We start from the raw sequence: 18,385 nt of genomic DNA, 5'->3' as shown, positions 1-18,385 counted from the left end.
AGAAGTAACATTAGGTATAGAGCAGGTATAGAGGTATAGAACAATCTTATCAGCAGGAATTAAAAGCAAAAGTATTTTTCATGGATACTTGCAACAGCATCTCTGCTGCCTTTAAAAACCACATTGTAGATTTTCTGCAGGAAATCAAGAGCTTTGATGGGTTTAATTCAGATTATTTTTCAATTATGAAAACATGTAGATATTCCAAACAAGTCAATCGTATTTCCTTTATTTATTTGCAGTGATTTATTTACTAACTTTTATGGCCTTTAACATAGGGAGCATGGCAAGCTTATTCCATACCTTAGAGGTCAGCACAATTTAGACTGCAATCTGATGTGTGCTCTTTGGGGAGCATGTTCTATTGAACCCACTGGGACTTACTTCCAAGTAAGCCTGTTAAGGCTTGCATTGTTAGCATGCCATTTCTTTTTTTTACTACAAAGCTGACAGGAACATTTTATTATATTCTTGCTTTTCTAATTCCCCTTGAGGGATCATGCACACAGCTTTCAACTATTTCAGTTTGGAAAGATAGATATAAGTAATTATTCTAAATTCTAGGAATGTTGCAAGGATTTTCAGAACTGTTCTCTGGAAGTAAATATCTAGTACAAATGCAGCCATTGTTTAAATATCAGTGCACTCCTTTCCAAGTGTTTTAATGGTATAACCAGTTATTTTCAACTGCAGATTTTACTACAGGAGCAAAACCTGGGGATAAGGTATAAATTCAATGTTCCCATCTCTCGTACTGGCAGTGGCGACAATGAAGTTGGCTTTACGTGGAATCACCTACCTTGGTCAGAATGTTCTGCTACATGTGCTGGAGGTAAGAACTCTCCCATCAAAGCTGAAAGCTAGATAGAAAACTTATTTTTGTTGAGGCTGAATATAATTAAGAATTTTTTTTTCAAATGTTGTTGAAACTTAATGGTGCAATGAGTAGGTTTTTATTTGTTTTCGGTTTTCAACAACTTTTATATAATTCCAGACATCAAATACATACCCGGTACGTTTCATTTTGGCAGAGTATCTATCTTTTCAACTGCCCCAGAAGTAGACTGTTACTTTTATGGAGAATGCTGTAAAATTTGAAGTAATACAAGAAACAGGAATTGGAGTATGCATATGTAGTTCCTGGTAATTGAGGCAGACTCAGGGCCTGTCTGTCATACATGCTTCCATCAAACCTTAGCACCATTGCTGATATATCATCTGATAGAGAGAAGTGTTTTGTAATCAGCATCTTTCTGTGATTTCCATGAAAAATGTCATATTGGCTGCATAAACATCCATACTTACTGGTTTTAATCTGGGTTGTGTCATTTAGGGGTATCAAAATAGACTAATTTTTTATTAAATTACCATTTTTAACATTATAAATAGCTTTTTAAGGACTATATTTGGGGGTTGGTCTTTTGCTCCCTTTACAGATGCAGATATATTTACATATATAATTTTGTTCGTGGTGCCACTTCAGGTGTTCTGTCTGAAATTTTCTTTTATACGTATGCCAAAAAAAAAATGTAAGATAGGCACCAGTTATCTAAATAATAGATACCAGGCACAGCTCAATCCCTTGCCAGGAGTAGCAGATATTCCAGTCAATTGGCCAGAAAACCCAATTGTTTCATTTGAGCCAGGGCACATCAGAGCACGGCAGAATATATTGCAATGCATGGCTTAGTCCTTAAAATGTGAAGCCATAATCTCTGTTCACATGCTGAGTGCATCACACCAGACTAATCAATATGTTATGCCTGAGATTAAGAAGAATATCTTCCAGGTTTGGGAAAGGAAGTGGAGCCATAAGCAGTCCTGATTCCTTTCATATCTGCTATAGTGACCGTGCTCTGGATAGGTCTCCTAACAACCAGGGCCGTCTTAAGTAAATCCGGCACCCCTCACACTCCGCTGGGCAGGGCAGCTGGAGGGCATGGCGCGGTGAGCGGGGACGACGAACTCGTGCTCCACCGGGCAGGGCCAGGCCTGAAGGGTACGGAGGGGCGGGTGGGGATGCTGCAGCTATGCCCTGCCTCCGCCTCCACTCAGCCGAAGCGGCAGTGCGGCGCTGCTGTCCAGGGAGCCCTGGCTGCAGTGCCGATGGGAGGCTCGCCAACAGCCTCCCCGCATCCGCAGCCCAAGAAGAGGTGGGCGAGAGCGGCGCTGCCGGCAGGGCTGGAGGGCGCAGGCACCTTCCTCAGGCTGTGGCGCCTTGCGCCAGTAGCCTCAATGGCTAAGGCGTCCCTGATAACAACATGTGGAATGTGGAGCATTCCAAGTAAGACTGAGTTTCCAGTAGCTCAATGAGTCACGTGGTTTTTCTACTTAGACACATGGGAGGGACCTCTTTGCCATAGCTATACTTTTGGATTAGGATTGGCTGAATGCTGCAGGTAGGTGATTGGCCAGAGAACAGGAGACTGACAGAAATACTTCCATAAATTCACGGAAGTATAAAATGTGTGTGGGACTAGAAAGTGTGTGTGGTTTGGAAATTTAAGAGATTTTTTTAAACAAAATGCTTGACATTTTTACTAGGAGGGTTGTGCCCCAGTAGCCCAATGGGTGCGCCTCTAGTGCTACCACGAGTGAGAACACCACAGGCAATTCTGTTCTATCCACCATACTTCCTGTGGCAGCCAGGGGCATGCACTATACCCTAACCATATCCAGCAGCAAGGACCAGTGGTTTGGACAGCAGTCATATTCACATTTATCTGGAAGTAAATGTCACTGAACTCATTAGAGCTTACCTCTGGGAAAACATGTATGGGATTGCATTGTAAGTGTCCTTTTCATTGTGTTTAGTATCGAGTGTACAAAGGCTTAACTGACAAAGATCAGGGTCCAGAGGCCTATATTTGTTGTATTCTAAGTGTACATATCTCCAGTGTTGTTTTTTTACCTCCTTTGCTTAAAATAGAACACCTCCATGTCATATCACAAAACTGCTTTTAAATCTCCCCTGAGAGTTGCAGTTCAAGAAGCATAAGTTCAAAGTTCCTTTGAGCATGTAGAAATACTTAGGTGGTTCTTCAGACCTTGTCTATTGGTCCATAGCAGAATTTCCATTTTTAGAAAGAAGAAAATAAATATACTATTGAATTATGCAGAAATTAAAGTCGGCGCATCTGCTTACTGGGCCAAGAGAACTATGGCGTCAAATGACACTGAACATTTATTTGGGCAATGTACTATGGTACATAGAATGTCTGAACAGTAGAAGTATGGTAATGCTTCTGAATAACCTTTGTAGAAGGATTTGACATTCTTACCCAGCCAAAAATGTCATTCACGCATACAGCTAGCAGTGCTGAAAGTCGCTTCTAAATTGTGTAATCCGCAATAAGATATAGATGAAAATTAAGAGTCAAATGGGCAGAGCCACTCTATTTTAACCTATACTGCATCAGCATTTGACACTCATTCTGTGAGATGTGTATGCGAATAGGGCCTAAGACAGAAGAAAATACTGTATGTGTTTGTAATTTAATTTTATTAAGTTTTTTTTTTAAAGAAATCTGGAATTATAGTCACACCTTCACGCTCTTAAAGAAGAAGGAAAACATGGCTTGTGCTTTCCCCCCTTGAACAATACCTTTAACAAATAAGGTTAACACTGTTGTGGTTGTTTAGGACCTAGAGTACGAAATAAGTGCCAAATATTGGGCATTTATCTCAAAATTTTATATGGGGTTGTAAAGTTCTTTTTCATTTGTGTTCCATATGAAATGTTCAGTAAACATTTTTCCCTCTGCTGATGAACTGATAATAGTATACCTTTTCTGTATCCTGTAAAAATAAATTTACAATAATCCTGAGCAAAACCTGAGCAAACAATATATGTATCTTCTTTACTATGCAAGTTACTTTACTTCTTCAGGACTATTTTGTACTTGGATGAGTTAGCTGAGAAATTGATTTTACTTGTATGCTGTATGAAATTATGAATAAATAATTTAAACTTTTAAAATAACCAGTTCAAATTAGTTGAAATTTATTTTCAGAGAAGGAAGAGCTACATCCTTGTGTATCTGTAATTTTATCCCCCCGTTAAGCTAAGCCCAAAGACTGCTCTTCCTATTTACCTCTTGTTTTGTTTACTTGAAGATCCTAGATAATTCCCTCCTCAGCAGTTTCTAGGCTGAGCATCAGCAGTACATACAGGTACACTTTGACATGCAGGATTATTTCAAAATTGTAATATTGGTGTGCTATGCTCATACGTCCACAGATAGGGGCCAAATGGCTTCTACGTAAAAATGCAGTCCCTAACTTTATTTTGTTGTTTATATTAATAATTTAATGTTTAATGGAAACTTGACAATAGCATTTCAGTGAGGTAGTAGTGGTTTTGAAATATATTTAGGCCTCTACCATTATTGTACCATAAAGTAAATCCAATAATACACGGCTTTACAAAATAGCTTATTTTTAACTGGATCAACATGTGCTTTGGCTAGCCAGTTAACATCTGGGTTGTCTGTCTTGCTTGGCTTCAGGATTCCTCCCACTGTGAGCCAACACTCCCACTAGCTTTATTAAAAATATCCCATTTTGGATCAAGTAACAGAACTCCTAACACAACAGATCTTGGTTTTACATTTTTAACATCTTCCCTTCTGCACAGCTTTTCAAAAATAAATTTTAGCTAGGCAGTTTGCTAGCTGGGGATTTATATAGTGAAAGTGCTCCCTTAGACAGGAGGAAGGATTAGTATTGACAATATAATATACAGGTACTTTGTACATTTTACAGATTTGTACATTTGCAAACCAACTGACTCTGGGGCTAAGCTTTGAAGATTTGAATTGCCACCCCACCAACCTGTTGCTTTTTCTCCCATTAGAACTTTTCTCTTCTCCTGTTGCTTTTTCTCCCATTAGAACTTTTATTTTTGCAGTATTGGAGTCTTGCAAGATGAAAGAAAGATTTAAGGAGATAGGCTGCTTGGTTAAGGATTGTGGGAAGGAACCTCTTTTAATTGCATCCTCACTTTAGACATGGACAGGGTCACATTTGAAGACACTTATCTGCTACTGAGTAGTTTGGGCTTAAAAAGTCATTACTTTTTTCTTAATTCTTTCCAGAGATAATACTATTGCTTCCTCTGATCTATTGCTGCTGATCTACTAGTTTGTATTCATTCAACTATTTTTGTATTTTTATTAGTCTTCTGTATTTTGATTTTTGCAAACTGCCCTGGAAGCTTATCCTGATGAAAAGCAATATAAATAAATAAAGACTTCCTGCTCTTCTCTCTCTTATCTGCTGACACTGTTCACAATTGAATTTCTACATTTTGGTTTTTTTACTGGTTCTAAAATTTAATCCTTTGCTACCTCTATTTTACATAGTTCTTATACCAGTTGTGAATCATATCCATATATTTCCACCATCTTCTGCATTGACAACTGATACAATTAATTTATCAGATTCTCGGTTTTTTAAATCTTCTTTCATACTATTTTTTTTACACCTTTGCCACAGCTTTGTGGCTGGTTTCCCACTTTTTATGTATTTAAATATATTTTAGTGTTAGTTTTAATATCTTTCTGAAAATTTTCCCCAAAATCCTTCTTGTCTTGCCTTATTGTAGCTACAAGGTTTTCAGAGTTTGTGCTCTGCAGCTTAATAGAAGACAAATGAAGGTGGTGTGCTATAGGAAGGGAGGTGAGAGTCAGTCAATAGACAAAATGGAGGAGGTTGGTCCATTAAGGAGGGCTAGGTGTGAGATGCTACAGGAATCCAGGAATAATATCCTACTGAAAATATAGTATGGTATGGGACCAGGACACCGTCATGGCATTCCTAGCTACCACAGCTGCAGGAATTTAGCAGAGAAATATAAGAAGTTGGGTCAAGTCCCTATGAGCTACAAGACCAGGCAGGATTGGTGAAGAAATCTACAATTTAGTCCAGTGGCTTTAATATATCACTGACTCACCATCATTACTTTAGTCATATCTGAATAGTTTGTTGACACATCCATATCTACGCACTTTCAGTAAGAAACCACCAACTGAGATGGTAAGACTTGTGATTATTTGTGAATAACATCTCACTTGACACAGAAACAATCTGCTACATTTTCAACCACAAAAGATTCATAACTAATGGATAACCAAGACACTCAAGTATGATGGAGCACAGTTTCCTAGCAATAGCAGATTAACAAAGAAAACATTGGTTTAGTGCTTGCCTTGGATTTAAGAAATGTGGGTGTGTAAGAATAATCAGGTAGAAAACAGAAGACTTTGCCCAAGTTGTTATAGGCTGGGTGTCTGTACTCTGATGATTCAACACTTTGTGGAACAGCAGGACTTCAAATGAGTCATTTTTCTTATGGCTGTTGATCAAATCCCCATGTCTTTAATGGTCAGCATTAATAAAGAAAAGCACAGAGTATGTGGGTGGAGAGAATAGGATTGTCTGGTCTAATTAGTTTGAGTGCAGTGTCTTGTGATCATTTATTCTGTTAATAGACATGCTAAAGAATTTCATCCTGTTATTATGAACATTTTTACTGGTTCATCCTTGTCTTATTTATCTACTGATGTTTACTAGAACGAGAGAATCAATAAGAGTCTTCAACATGATGCTGTTGAAATACGTTACGACTCTTTATAGTGTGGGTCTTTTGAGCATGTTGTGACATCCTTGTGGAGCTCTGTGGTATGCCTGAATTATATTAGGAAGTTTAACAGGTTGAAGGGAGGATTTCCCCTCATTTGCTACTTCCCCTCCCCTCACATGTTCATTTAAGTGCTTCAATCCTGGTCTCTTTAAGCCATAGTTTCCTGTTACATCCAAAATGGGAAACCGTGGTTTGCTGGTTTACCAATCAGAATCTTGAACTGTGATTAGGCTGTGGTTTAAGCACTTGGTTAGTAAACCTGTATTAAACCAAAGCTCCCTATTTTGAATATAAAAGAGGCCAGTGCTCAAGGAGCACATGGACCAGTGCTTGTTCTTACTTTCCAAATATGTGATTGCTACATCTGAAAAGACTAATTGTGTACACTGGAAAAGACAGTAATGCTGATCAAGAGTTCCACCAGGACTCTGAATCACTAAGAATCGGTGAGCTGAGATTTTCCATTCAGTTCAATTCACTACAGGTATACTAGCCCCTATACAGTGGTATCTCGGGTTACGTACACTTCGGGGTTGCGTACTTTTCAGGTTACGAACTCCGCTAACCCAGAAGCGCAACCTGGCGTGCGTGCGATTTGCGCATGCACAGAGGGTTTTTCACGGTTTTTTCGCGCAGACCGAATTGTTTGGGTTACGTCCTTTTTGGGTTACATACTGTAACACGGAACGAATTAAGTACGTAACCCGGGGTACCACTGTACTAGCTGTTTCATTATAATAAAGAAAAGACTCATGGGGTGTTATTTACAGATAGAAAGTACTGAATTCTACACTGTTGTTATATTTAAATTTTTCTGATCTGAAATGCAGTCATGTAGTATCTATTTGTATTGTAAATGAAGACAATATGCAGTTGAGAATTACAATAAGAACGGTAAGAACAATTGTATACTAAAAATATTTATTGCATTAGAAAATAGTACACACACAAACATCGTTGCTTAAAACTGCTACAAATTAAACATTTTTATGATACAGGAGCTTCAAATCAATTGTACTTTCTGATCTTTGGAGAGCACAGGTGAACTGCTAAGGCAGGACTCTACAACTTGTGACCTGCCATGTTGAATGCAGTCCACCCAACTCCTGTCAGGTGATTAGCAATCACCCTACTTTTGCAGCTCCAAGTAGACAACAAAATGAGGAGGTGTATTGGGCACCGGATGAACGACTTTATTTATTTGGTTGTTGGGTGTTATTTGGCATGATAGGTCACAAATTAAGTTGGCCTGAAATAAAGAAAGTCAAAATGGAGGCACTGCTTAATGGTAAACACTGTAATTATTCTTCCCAAGGTGTACAGAAGCAAGAAATAGTGTGCAAAAGGCTGGATGATGGTTCCATAGTACAGAACAATTACTGTGATCCTGATAGTAAACCACCAGAAAATCAAAGAGCCTGCAACACTGAGCCTTGCCCACCTGAGTAAGTACTTAGTACATAAGGTATTCTATTCTTTGTCCATGTGCTTATTTATATTTCCATATAGAAAAAATAGTGACAAACTATGCTTCCAGAAATTAAAGTCAGTGCAGAGCTAACTAAAGAACAGCATCCAATTGATAATCTGTCATATTTTGTGTTTACACCTACGTTTCTTCTTATAGTATCCTTCCTGAGAATTATATCAGTATACTTTCAATGGGACATAAGGGAGAATTAGATGCATAAAATTCTCACACATTCAAGTGTACTTGTCAACTATATGAATATTTGTTTAATTTATTGAAAAAGTAATACCCCCGATATTGTTCTTAAAGATGGTTTATAGGAGATTGGTCAGAATGCAGTAAGACCTGTGATGGTGGAATGCGATCGCGAACCGTTTTATGTATCAGGAAGATTGGACCCTCTGAAGAGGAGACTTTGGATAGTAGTCATTGTTTAACACATCAGCCAATTGAAAAAGAATCCTGTAACAACCAGTCTTGCCCCCCACAGTGGGTTCCTTTGGATTGGTCAGAAGTGAGTAAACTCACAAATGCATTAAATAATAAATTTCATACACATCAAAATCTTTCTTTCAGTGTCAAAGCTGGTTAAAAAAGGTAAGGGTAAAGGACACCTGGACAGTTAAATCTAGTTAAAGGTGGCTATGGGGTCGGTGCTCATCTTGCTTCAGGCTGAGGGAGCCAGCGTTTGTCCACAGACAGCTTTCTGGGTCATGTGGCCAGCATGACTAAACCACTTCTGGCACATCAGGACACCGTGACTAGTGCCAGAGCACACAGAAACACCATTTACCGTATTTTCCGGCGTATAAGACGACTGGGCATATAAGACGATCCCCAACTTTTCCAGTTAAAATATAGAGTTTGAGATATACTTGACCACAGATTCTCCACCTGGCGTATAAGACAACCCCCGACTTTTGAGAAGATTTTCCTGGATCAAAAAGTAGTCTTATACGCCAGAATATACAGTACCTTCCTGCCACAGCGGTACCTATTTATTTACTTGCACTGGTATACTTTCGAACTGCTAGGCTGGTAGAAGCTGGGACAGAGCAACAGGAGCTCACCCTATCGTGGGGAGTCGAACTGCCGACCTTCCAATCGGCAAGCCCAAGAGGCTCAGTGTTTTAGATCTCAGTGCCAGACAGAAAATAATCTGTTTGATGTGAGAAGAAAGGGAAGTAACCACTTTTTGCAAAGCCTTTACAATAATTTCACTCAATGGTTCACTCAACGGTTTCAAATATATACATAAGTTATAACTACTTATGTTAGAACTGCTAGTACAATACTAGATCCTGACTTATAGATGTAATGCATACTCTATTCAGAAGGACAATAGATTTATTGTGCAGTCTAAAAATAGGAGAGATGATACAAGACAACTGATTACCTACCTTATCTACCAGGCAGTCCCCTACGGAGCTGAAGGGAAGACAGAGAACCAATACAGTCTTCCATCCTTTTCCTGTTTTTATTTTGGAAGAAAGTGAGAGGTTCACACCAGTTCCTGAACTGGTGTACAATTCCTCTGGGCTTGGAGTTGTTTCTGAGGACTAGAAAACATTAGATCATTTGGATCCAGCCGCCTCTGTCCCTGGTCCCCCTCAACACCAGCACCACCTTTCCAGCCCTACCAGTGTCAGTTGGGCCAGGACTGCAGACATTACCATAGCAGCAAGAAGCAGGGACTTAACATCAGAGCTCCATCTCCACAGTCAGAGTTCCAGTATATCCTATGGCCCTTGGAACAGCCTCCTAGGGGCTACAGGACTGCAGCCATGTGTGTCTTTAATTTTTCACACTTTATTTTTTTCTTAATTAATATATAAACTGTGTATCTTGTTTCCAGTGTACTCCAAAATGTGGTCCTGGTTTCAAGCATCGTATTGTTCTCTGCAAAAGCAGTGACCTTTCAAAAACATTTCCAGTTGCACATTGCCAAGAAGAAAACAAGCCACCAGTTCGCATGCGTTGTAGCTTGGGCAGATGTCCTCCACCACGATGGGTTACTGGAGACTGGGGACAGGTAATACAGGCAGGCTTGTTGGGTAGCAAAAGAATAATTTGATTAAATATACTGAATATCATTTGACAGAGTATTAGATGAAAAGTAACTTGAGTGATCACATCTTGCCACATAATAGTAAATTGTTGTGTTGAACATAATGGTTTTAGTTCATTTCTTAGTGTTAAGGCGTTCTACTGAAATAAGGACAGCTTATTGTTAGTTCCCAAGGTAGAGACTACATACTAGACTAGAGTAGATTCCATAGGATAGAAAAATGTAGATAAGACATCTAAAATTAGTAGAAAAAACAACTGGGGAAAAACCTTTTCACTTAAGTTAGGTGGCAGTCCCAGCTAAAAGCTAAAGGGATTATTAAGCTACATATTGAACTGTCACATTTTGCATCTGTCCTGGTTGACAGCGATAGTGTAATAAATACAAAAGTGTCACATGCAGTTGCCAGTTACCTAGCATGGCTTGTAATGTAAGTTTTGAAAATATCATAGGTAACCCCTTCAAAAGTGAAAATATTCTCCACCTATGTCCCCTTTTCCATATGGCGAATTGCAGCTTTCTTATGGCAGCATATCGGGGCTGCCAAATCAGTATACTTTGTGAAAGAAAAGAAATAATTGATCCATGCACTTAAAAAAAGACTTCTCAGAGAGAAGCATAGTAGTCAGAGGATCCTTATTAATTAGGGAAGTGAAACACACTGCCTAACTGAATTTATTAGTATGGAAATGATATGGATGCCCTCCAGAGCTGCCCCGAATAGTGTTTCTGACACTATTCCATTCATCATGTTGCACTTCTGCTCATTACTTATTTTCTCTTTTTCCTTCCTATCATGCCCCATTTCTCACATAGTGTTCCGCACAGTGTGGTCTTGGACAACAGATGAGAACTGTGCAATGCCTCTCATATACTGGGCAAGCATCTAGTGACTGTCCAGATACTGTTCGGCCTCCTTCAATGCAGCAGTGTGAAAGCAAATGTGACAGTACTCCCATTTCCAACACGGAAGGTGAGTTTGGTTTCCTCATTCATTCGTGACACAATTAAGATTAAAAACAGAGAAAGAAGAAAAAAGATGAAAGACAAAAATTAAAAGGACTTCCAATTTTCTGTTTGTCAGTTCCATAAAAGAAATTAATCAAAACATTCACTCCAGGATTACATCTGATGGTTCTACTTTCTGTTAAGCAGTTTTAAATAGTGTTACGTGCCAGCTGTTTGCATCTGATAACATTATGCACAGTCCGTAAATGAGCAGAAGAAATGATCTGGATGAAATAAAGTGGTGACATGTTGTCACAATTAACATCTGCTTTAGCTGTTTGTTATACAGGTATTTAACTGGAGAATGAGAGCATTATAGGCTAGGTATTGGCAAACTGCCACTGATGTTAACTTTACATTTGTTATTCAGAGTGAGATACTGACAGAATGTACTTGATATAGCACATCTCAACTTTAAAAGTACAGTATACAGTATGTGGTAGCTGAATCCAGGTTTTACAAGCTCACCTAAAACAGAATATCTGATGTACTTTCATCTGTTTTTATGCAGGCTTCAGTTTCCTTTAGATTGTCTTTTTAAAGCATTTCAGTAGCTGAAATGAGTGCGGTGGTTTGAAATTTATGTGCTCCTCAGTAGCATTGCATTAAAAGTACATTTTGACCTGATCCTGAGTGTCAGAAAGAGAATAACTAATGTTTTAACTTTGTTGAAACCAGATTAGTTTGTCTAAAAACATCTTCTATAGATAAATGTCCTTCCTCCCGAGCAGCCTACTTTACCAATAGGTGCAGTCGTAACACTCCACCACTAACCAGGATAGGCCAAGGCACTGGCGTAGGAAGGGCGGGGCGCCCCGGGCAGCGCGATCTCGGTAGGGTTCCATCTTGGCTGTGCGCCCCGCCAAAGAGCTACTTCTGGCATGCTCAGTCTTCAGTGTTCCACTGGAACTTTTTATTTTCCTCCCGTTGAATGGCAAGCCCTTGTGCCATATTTCAAACAGCTTCATTTCAAAACAGGTTTGTCATGCGGCATGAGTCCAAACCACCTTTGGGTATGCATTACTCGTGGTGTGGTTCTTTGGATCCAAGCCAGAGTATTTATTTATACAGCACAATCAGTGTGCAAAGCACTTTTCAAAGTTATATGAGGGAGAGAAACAGACAGACTGACTGATCCTCACCCAGAGGAACGTAACAGTGCAAATTTTAATAGTGGGGGAAAAACAAGTGAAGGAAAGGAGGTGCCAGTCTAATGGGGAGGCAAATGCAGTTATCTTTATTTATTTCATTTATAAATCACTTCTTATAAGGCATAGGCATCTCAAATCAATTTACAATACAGTACAATAAAGACATATATGAAACAATTACCTGCATAAAAATAGTTAAGTACAGTTATAGGTATTGAACTTCATGGAAAAGTTTGTTCTGGGAGCAGAGGCGGATTTAGGGGAGCACAACTGGTTCAGTCACAGTGCGTGCAGAGCCTCAGGGGTACTGCAAGGGACACCACAACTTTTAAAGATCCAGCTCCCCACTTTATATGTGTGTGTATGTGTGCAAACACACTGGTTGTATAAAATGACCACATTTGTATCTTGTTAAGGAATGTAGCCTAAATCAATGCAAACATGAATGTTAAAATTCAGTTAAAATTCTGCCTTGAACAGACCTTCATGTATTGTTGGGAAGTAGGGGAAGATAATTGTGATTGTCCCTTCCATATTTAGGAAAATTTATCACTCCATGAACCACAGTGCAATTAAGGTAGAGACAGGAAAGTTGGATTTGGGCTACACATTCATGACATTACCTTTTGCATATTTGGAAACAAGTCTTTACAGTTCAGTGGGACTTACTCCCAATTCCAGTGAGCATGGGTAGGCTCTCAGCCTTGCTCCAGCATTACTGGCTTAAAAAAAATTGATACACTTGTCCTTGTGAGAATCTGGAATCAGTGTTACTTGGACACACATGGAGCTATATAAGGGATATTTTCACATAAAGGATAGTTTCAGCTTATGGAGTTGATGTAGGAGGCTACTTAAAGTATGAACTGTTTTGGAGAATGAATGGAGAATCTGTCGAAACAAAATAGAAAATTCTTTCCAGTAGCACCTTATAGACCAACTGAGTTTGTTCTTGGTATGAGCTTTCGTGTGAATGCACACTTCTTCAGATACACACGAAAGCTCATACCAAGAACAAACTCAGTTGGTCTATAAGGTGCTACTAGAAAGAATTTTCTATTTTGTTTCAACTATGGCAGACCAACACGGCTACCCACCTGTAACTGGAACTATGGAGAATCTGTGTTCTTCATTCCCCACGCCCATCTCCCAGCATGATCTTCCCAAAACTTTGGTTTCAACAGTAACCGATCTATATTAGCCAAAACAAATGTCCATTAGGAATCTGTCCTCAGATTAATCTATTGTTGGCAGTTCGATTGCAATGGATGATGTTTAATGGGTAGCAGAATAATCTTTGTCTTCTCTATTATATCTGTTCTATGGAGACCTTTGATGCCTACTTACATAGGCTGCCAAAGCCCAGATGTAGAATACCTTTTCTTCCCACTTGTTGACATTTGGATATCTGCTGCAGTAGAAGCAACTAGAACATCAAGTCATTGAACTTACACTATAACTGTGCTTAGTAATTCTGATCATTTTGAGAGTCAGCAACAGCTGCAATACATAGTTTAGTTCAGAAACCAGTCATTCCCAAACATGATACTAAACAGAACAACTTCAGATAGATTTTGGATAACTTCTTATTGAGGAACAAATAGATCCTGGGGTGGGGAAATGCTGCTATGTGTGAAGAAAACCTCTTATTTTTTAACTATCTCATATGATTAGATCCCTAAATAACAAGTGGGTGTGCTTGAAGACTTCTGTACAGTGTCTGAATTTTACAATTATTTTGTATGCAGTAGGCTGTACCAAAATGCTAAGTTCATGCAGAGGACAGATACAAAAGCAACTTATTAAATTTTATTTGTTTTTCTCTCTGCTTTTTAAATTTATGTAATCATTTTGCCTTTGTATGTCTCCATCAGAATGCAAAGATGTGAACAAAGTGGCTTATTGCCCACTGGTGCTGAAGTTCAAGTTCTGTAGTCGAGCATACTTCAGACAGATGTGCTGCAAGACCTGCCAAGGACATTGACCCACAGAAATTGAAAGTGCCTTGCCATTTCATTGTGGAAATGCGTCTATCAAAGATTGCTGCACAATGCAACCAGACAGATGTCCTTGTAAATGCATCACCCTGTGGAAAATGTAACCACTGGTCAGCCTCAGCTGACAGAATTTCAATATTATTTTAACTTCTATGAAGTGGGATTTATTCATCCAAAGTGCTGGACACAGTATAAGGAGGGCATGCCAAAATGGAAAAAAATACACACAGTGCATACAGAGTAACTTATGGTGGAACATGTGTACTTTCGATGAAATCCACTAGTCTGTTTACCTCCTTGGACCATTAAGATAATTTTTATTATGGACTTAGAAATGACACTGAATCCATTTGTATTTAATATTGTTTAAAATGTAGCTGTTGTGGTTTGGTCAACTACAGATGCAAAGAAGAATTTTTAAAATGTTGTCATAGCTTATAATTAATAACTATTTTATCTTACTACATAAGCACCACATTTTAAGTTAAAGAAGTGGGCTTGGGAATATTATATTAGGAACAATTATAAATCAGAAGTAAAATAAATGTATTTTCCTTTGTTTCATTCTCTAGAGAATAATCCATATTTCCTGAAGACTGCTGTGAGCCATATCTAAAGCTAAACTAAACTAGAATGATGAGGAACATAGAGTTAAGAGATGCAACAGTAATTGCCTGAATGCATCCAACATTAAAGAAATATGTGCTGCAGGTTTATAGCCATCTTGCCATCTCACAATTAAATCAGGATTTCCACTAAAAGGGAATATATCCATACAATAGAGGGGTCATACTCCAGTTGTGAATAGCATTTTTCCTACTATTTCACTGCTTAAGGTTGGTACCTACAAATTCACTGTTAACTTTAGTTACAGAGAGGCATCAATTCTGCAGACATCTAACTGGCTTTGTTACTCTGTAATTACTAATGATAAACTGACTAGTGAGGTAGAGTCTCTTCTGCTGATCATGCTGAAAACTACAGTGGCTTTCCAGTTTTTCTTTCATTTATATAATAGGAGAACAGATTTATGAGAGACCATGGAGAAGAGAAAACATGCATGTGCCCAGTTTTTTGGAGACTATTGCAAAATAAACAACCAAAGAGTACATAACTTATGGGAACTTTCAAATCAAAGTACCATAGCTTTTATATTCACCATATCAATTTATGAATATTCTGAATTGTATTTAAATGTGAAGCCAAGCTCCTGGGGTAAAATTGATTCCAGAATCCAGTGGGAGCTAATACTAATGGCCATACTTCTCCCCCATTCCCTGCTTTTGTCAGTGACACAACAAAGAGATAAGGAAAGTGGGTACTTGTTTATATTATTATATTGTACTTGAACACTTGCAATTTGTAGCAGGTACTTGATGAATGTGCTTTGTGTCCAACTTGCCTCCTTTGTTGTAGTGCAATTGAGATGATGTGAACACCACCACCTTGTATTAACACTAGAAGTCAAACAGCACTTTTATTAAAAAAAATACTCTTAATGAGACAAGTTTTTATAACATGTATAAGATATCTAAATGTGTCAGTATATTTAACAAATTGCAGTAAGCCAAATGTGTTGAGCAATATTTACTAATGTGAATTAATGGGTGGGGGGATAGAGAAAAAGAGAGTTGTACTATGTGGGAGGGAAAACCTTGACAATCCATCAGTGGGGTTTTCTGTAGTTCATTTATTCATAACCATCAATTTTTTTGTCATATTCTACCTCTTGACAGTATGTTTCACTTCCATATATCTATGAAGCAGTACGTTCATTTGTGGCAAATCTGTTTACTTGGAGCTATTTGCTGCTCATTTGCAACGTACTTCACTCTCATTGACACCGAAGCTTAGAAAGGAAAACTATACGCATCTGGGAGTAACGTGTAGGCCTGAGGGTAGTGTAGCCAATGTGTCAATTACCTTTGTACATCAGTCCAATAAGGAAATACCATGGTGCTAACATGCCTTGGCGAAGTAAAAAATAAAATAAAAGGGATAGATATTGCATGGCATTTTCCAGGCAAAAGAATACAGTCTATCATACTCTGATTTGCTCTGAGGCATGTATGTATTTATTAGTTAATGTGTGTCTTTTCAACTAGCAAGAAATGATGGGATTTATTCAAACAAAATCCTTTTTACCTCACTTTAGGACATTGACATTGCAAAAACACATTTTGCTCTTTCATTGGTGCTAGAAGACCAGGGGGTCCAATGTTTACTCTGCAGTTTAGAAGAGCACCAAGTTTGGAATTTAAGAAACTCGCTGGAGCAATGTTGAGTTTCATTGCTAAAGTGAATGAAATACAGAATATATTGTGTTACAAATGGACCGATATATCGCTCTAGATCTGAATTAAAAGCCTGAAATAAAGAGGTAAATCATTGGTTTCCACAGCACAGGACATTGCTGCTGCTACACTATAGCCATATATATAATCTAAGCTAAAATATTAAAAGTATTATATTCCTAAATAATAACAATAGGACCATTTGTATAGGCTACACAAAGATGGGAAACCTTGGAATTCAGTACTAGGGTATTAAACTCACAATGTGTTGTTGGTATTTCCATTGAGCAATGTCATTGACACTAAGGCTCTCATACTGAAACAAAATGCCTGTTCAACACATCAAAATATACACTCCTAGAAATAGTCCGTCTTAGGAGATCTTTATTAATGGTATGGATATCACATAAATTTCCTTAACAGTACAGAATGAAAAAAGACCCTTTCTATTATTGTGACTAGTTGCTTATTATTTTATACGCAGTATTAATGTGGTACACTGTTACATTGTCATTTTTATTTGCTTTTGTAAATTATATGCTAATTTATTTCCATGTTTCCTAACACTTGTTCTTACATGTCATGCATTCTGCTGCTTGTAACACTTGATGCAGTAAAATTCCACACCAGGCACAGATTTGTTTTTAACATAGATAATTTAGTAAAAATAAAAATGCAGCTTTAAAGAATAAGCCTAATGGTAACAATCTGTTCACTGACATCCCTGTGCAAGAATTTTGCAAGCACAAATATTTACATTGTTGAAAGCACTTTTGAAAGTAAAGATGACACATCAAGTAATGCCTCAATATTGTCTCAGCCTTGTCCCTGGCTATAGCTTCATTTGGGCATGTAGAAAGACCATGGGGTACAATTCACTAAGCACTGTTGCTGCGGAACGTTTATTTCTGTAAGGTTCCTGCGCAGTCTTAAAAAATGTTGAGCAATTGCTGGCTTGCGACTGCAGCCCTGGGGGGGCGGGGTGCTTTAGGGTGAGTGGGTGTTCTTTTCAATAGCAGTTTCCCCCCACTGGTGGAAGAGAAGAATGGTGGGGTGGGAGCCTGCTAGATGGGAAAGTAGTAAAAGCAACTGTATACTACTCCTATCCCAGCTCTGTTTATTCCGATATCTGTAATGCTAGATGAAATATGTGAGCTTTTCAGGTCAAGAAAAAACAGACATAATCATGTCATCTTCTCAAACATTTATTGTGGAATTCAGCAACATTTTCCCATTAATATCTCTCTATGCCTACCTCTAACACTGCAAGCATTTGTTTTCTGCTAGTGTAGGGCTGCCATACGTTTGGGATTTCCTGCACATATCTGGGATTCATCTTTTTGGAAATCAGGTGGAATTTCCAAAAATCGGTAAAAACGTCTTGGAAAAGCCAGGCGTGTGGAAATCCATGTCGGAAGTGTTGATTTTTTGGGTGAATTTTGGATATTTTGAAATATGGCAACCCTATAGCTGCTTATTACAGATTTTAAAAATGACGCAAAATTGTTGAGGTACAATGTCACATATACTGTGTCTGAAGGCAGTTGAGGCTACCACTTAACTGAAACAAAGGTCTGATTCAGTGTCTGGATGGGTGACTCCCTGAGATATACATACTGGTATATGAGAAATACATGTATGCCACATTGACAGAAGGAAGGTGGGGTGCAGATATAACCAGTGTTATTTTTCTAGGAAAAAGGTGGCGGAACTCACCTTGTCCTTTTATAAAGGCGATGGCGCCCACCTGAGA

The 18,385-nt window shown here is 38.4% G+C and overlaps 1 protein-coding gene across 7 annotated transcripts in view; it reads left to right on the top strand.

Moving 5' to 3' along the window:
- Positions 1 to 17,324, top strand: part of ADAMTS6 (ADAM metallopeptidase with thrombospondin type 1 motif 6) — a 121,649-nt gene extending 104,325 nt beyond the window's left edge. For 6 of the 7 annotated variants that reach the window (XM_033163635.1, XM_033163629.1, XM_033163631.1 and 3 more), the window contains 6 exons: positions 694 to 832; positions 7,959 to 8,088; positions 8,424 to 8,628; positions 9,970 to 10,146; positions 10,999 to 11,155; positions 14,216 to 17,324. In XM_033163635.1, coding sequence (XP_033019526.1) covers positions 694 to 832; positions 7,959 to 8,088; positions 8,424 to 8,628; positions 9,970 to 10,146; positions 10,999 to 11,155; positions 14,216 to 14,325 — 918 coding nt within the window. In that variant the 3' untranslated portion in view covers positions 14,326 to 17,324. The remainder of the gene's footprint in view (positions 1 to 693; positions 833 to 7,958; positions 8,089 to 8,423; positions 8,629 to 9,969; positions 10,147 to 10,998; positions 11,156 to 14,215) is intronic. The other variant, XM_033163630.1, reaches the window with a different exon arrangement.
- The last annotated feature ends 1,061 nt before the right edge of the window (positions 17,325 to 18,385 follow it).

Source organism: Lacerta agilis, chromosome 11, assembly GCF_009819535.1.
Source record: "Lacerta agilis isolate rLacAgi1 chromosome 11, rLacAgi1.pri, whole genome shotgun sequence".
Classification (NCBI taxonomy): Eukaryota; Metazoa; Chordata; class Lepidosauria; order Squamata; family Lacertidae; genus Lacerta; species Lacerta agilis.
The sequence above is the reverse complement of the archived record's forward strand: the minus strand, read 5'-3'. Positions and strand labels throughout refer to the sequence as shown.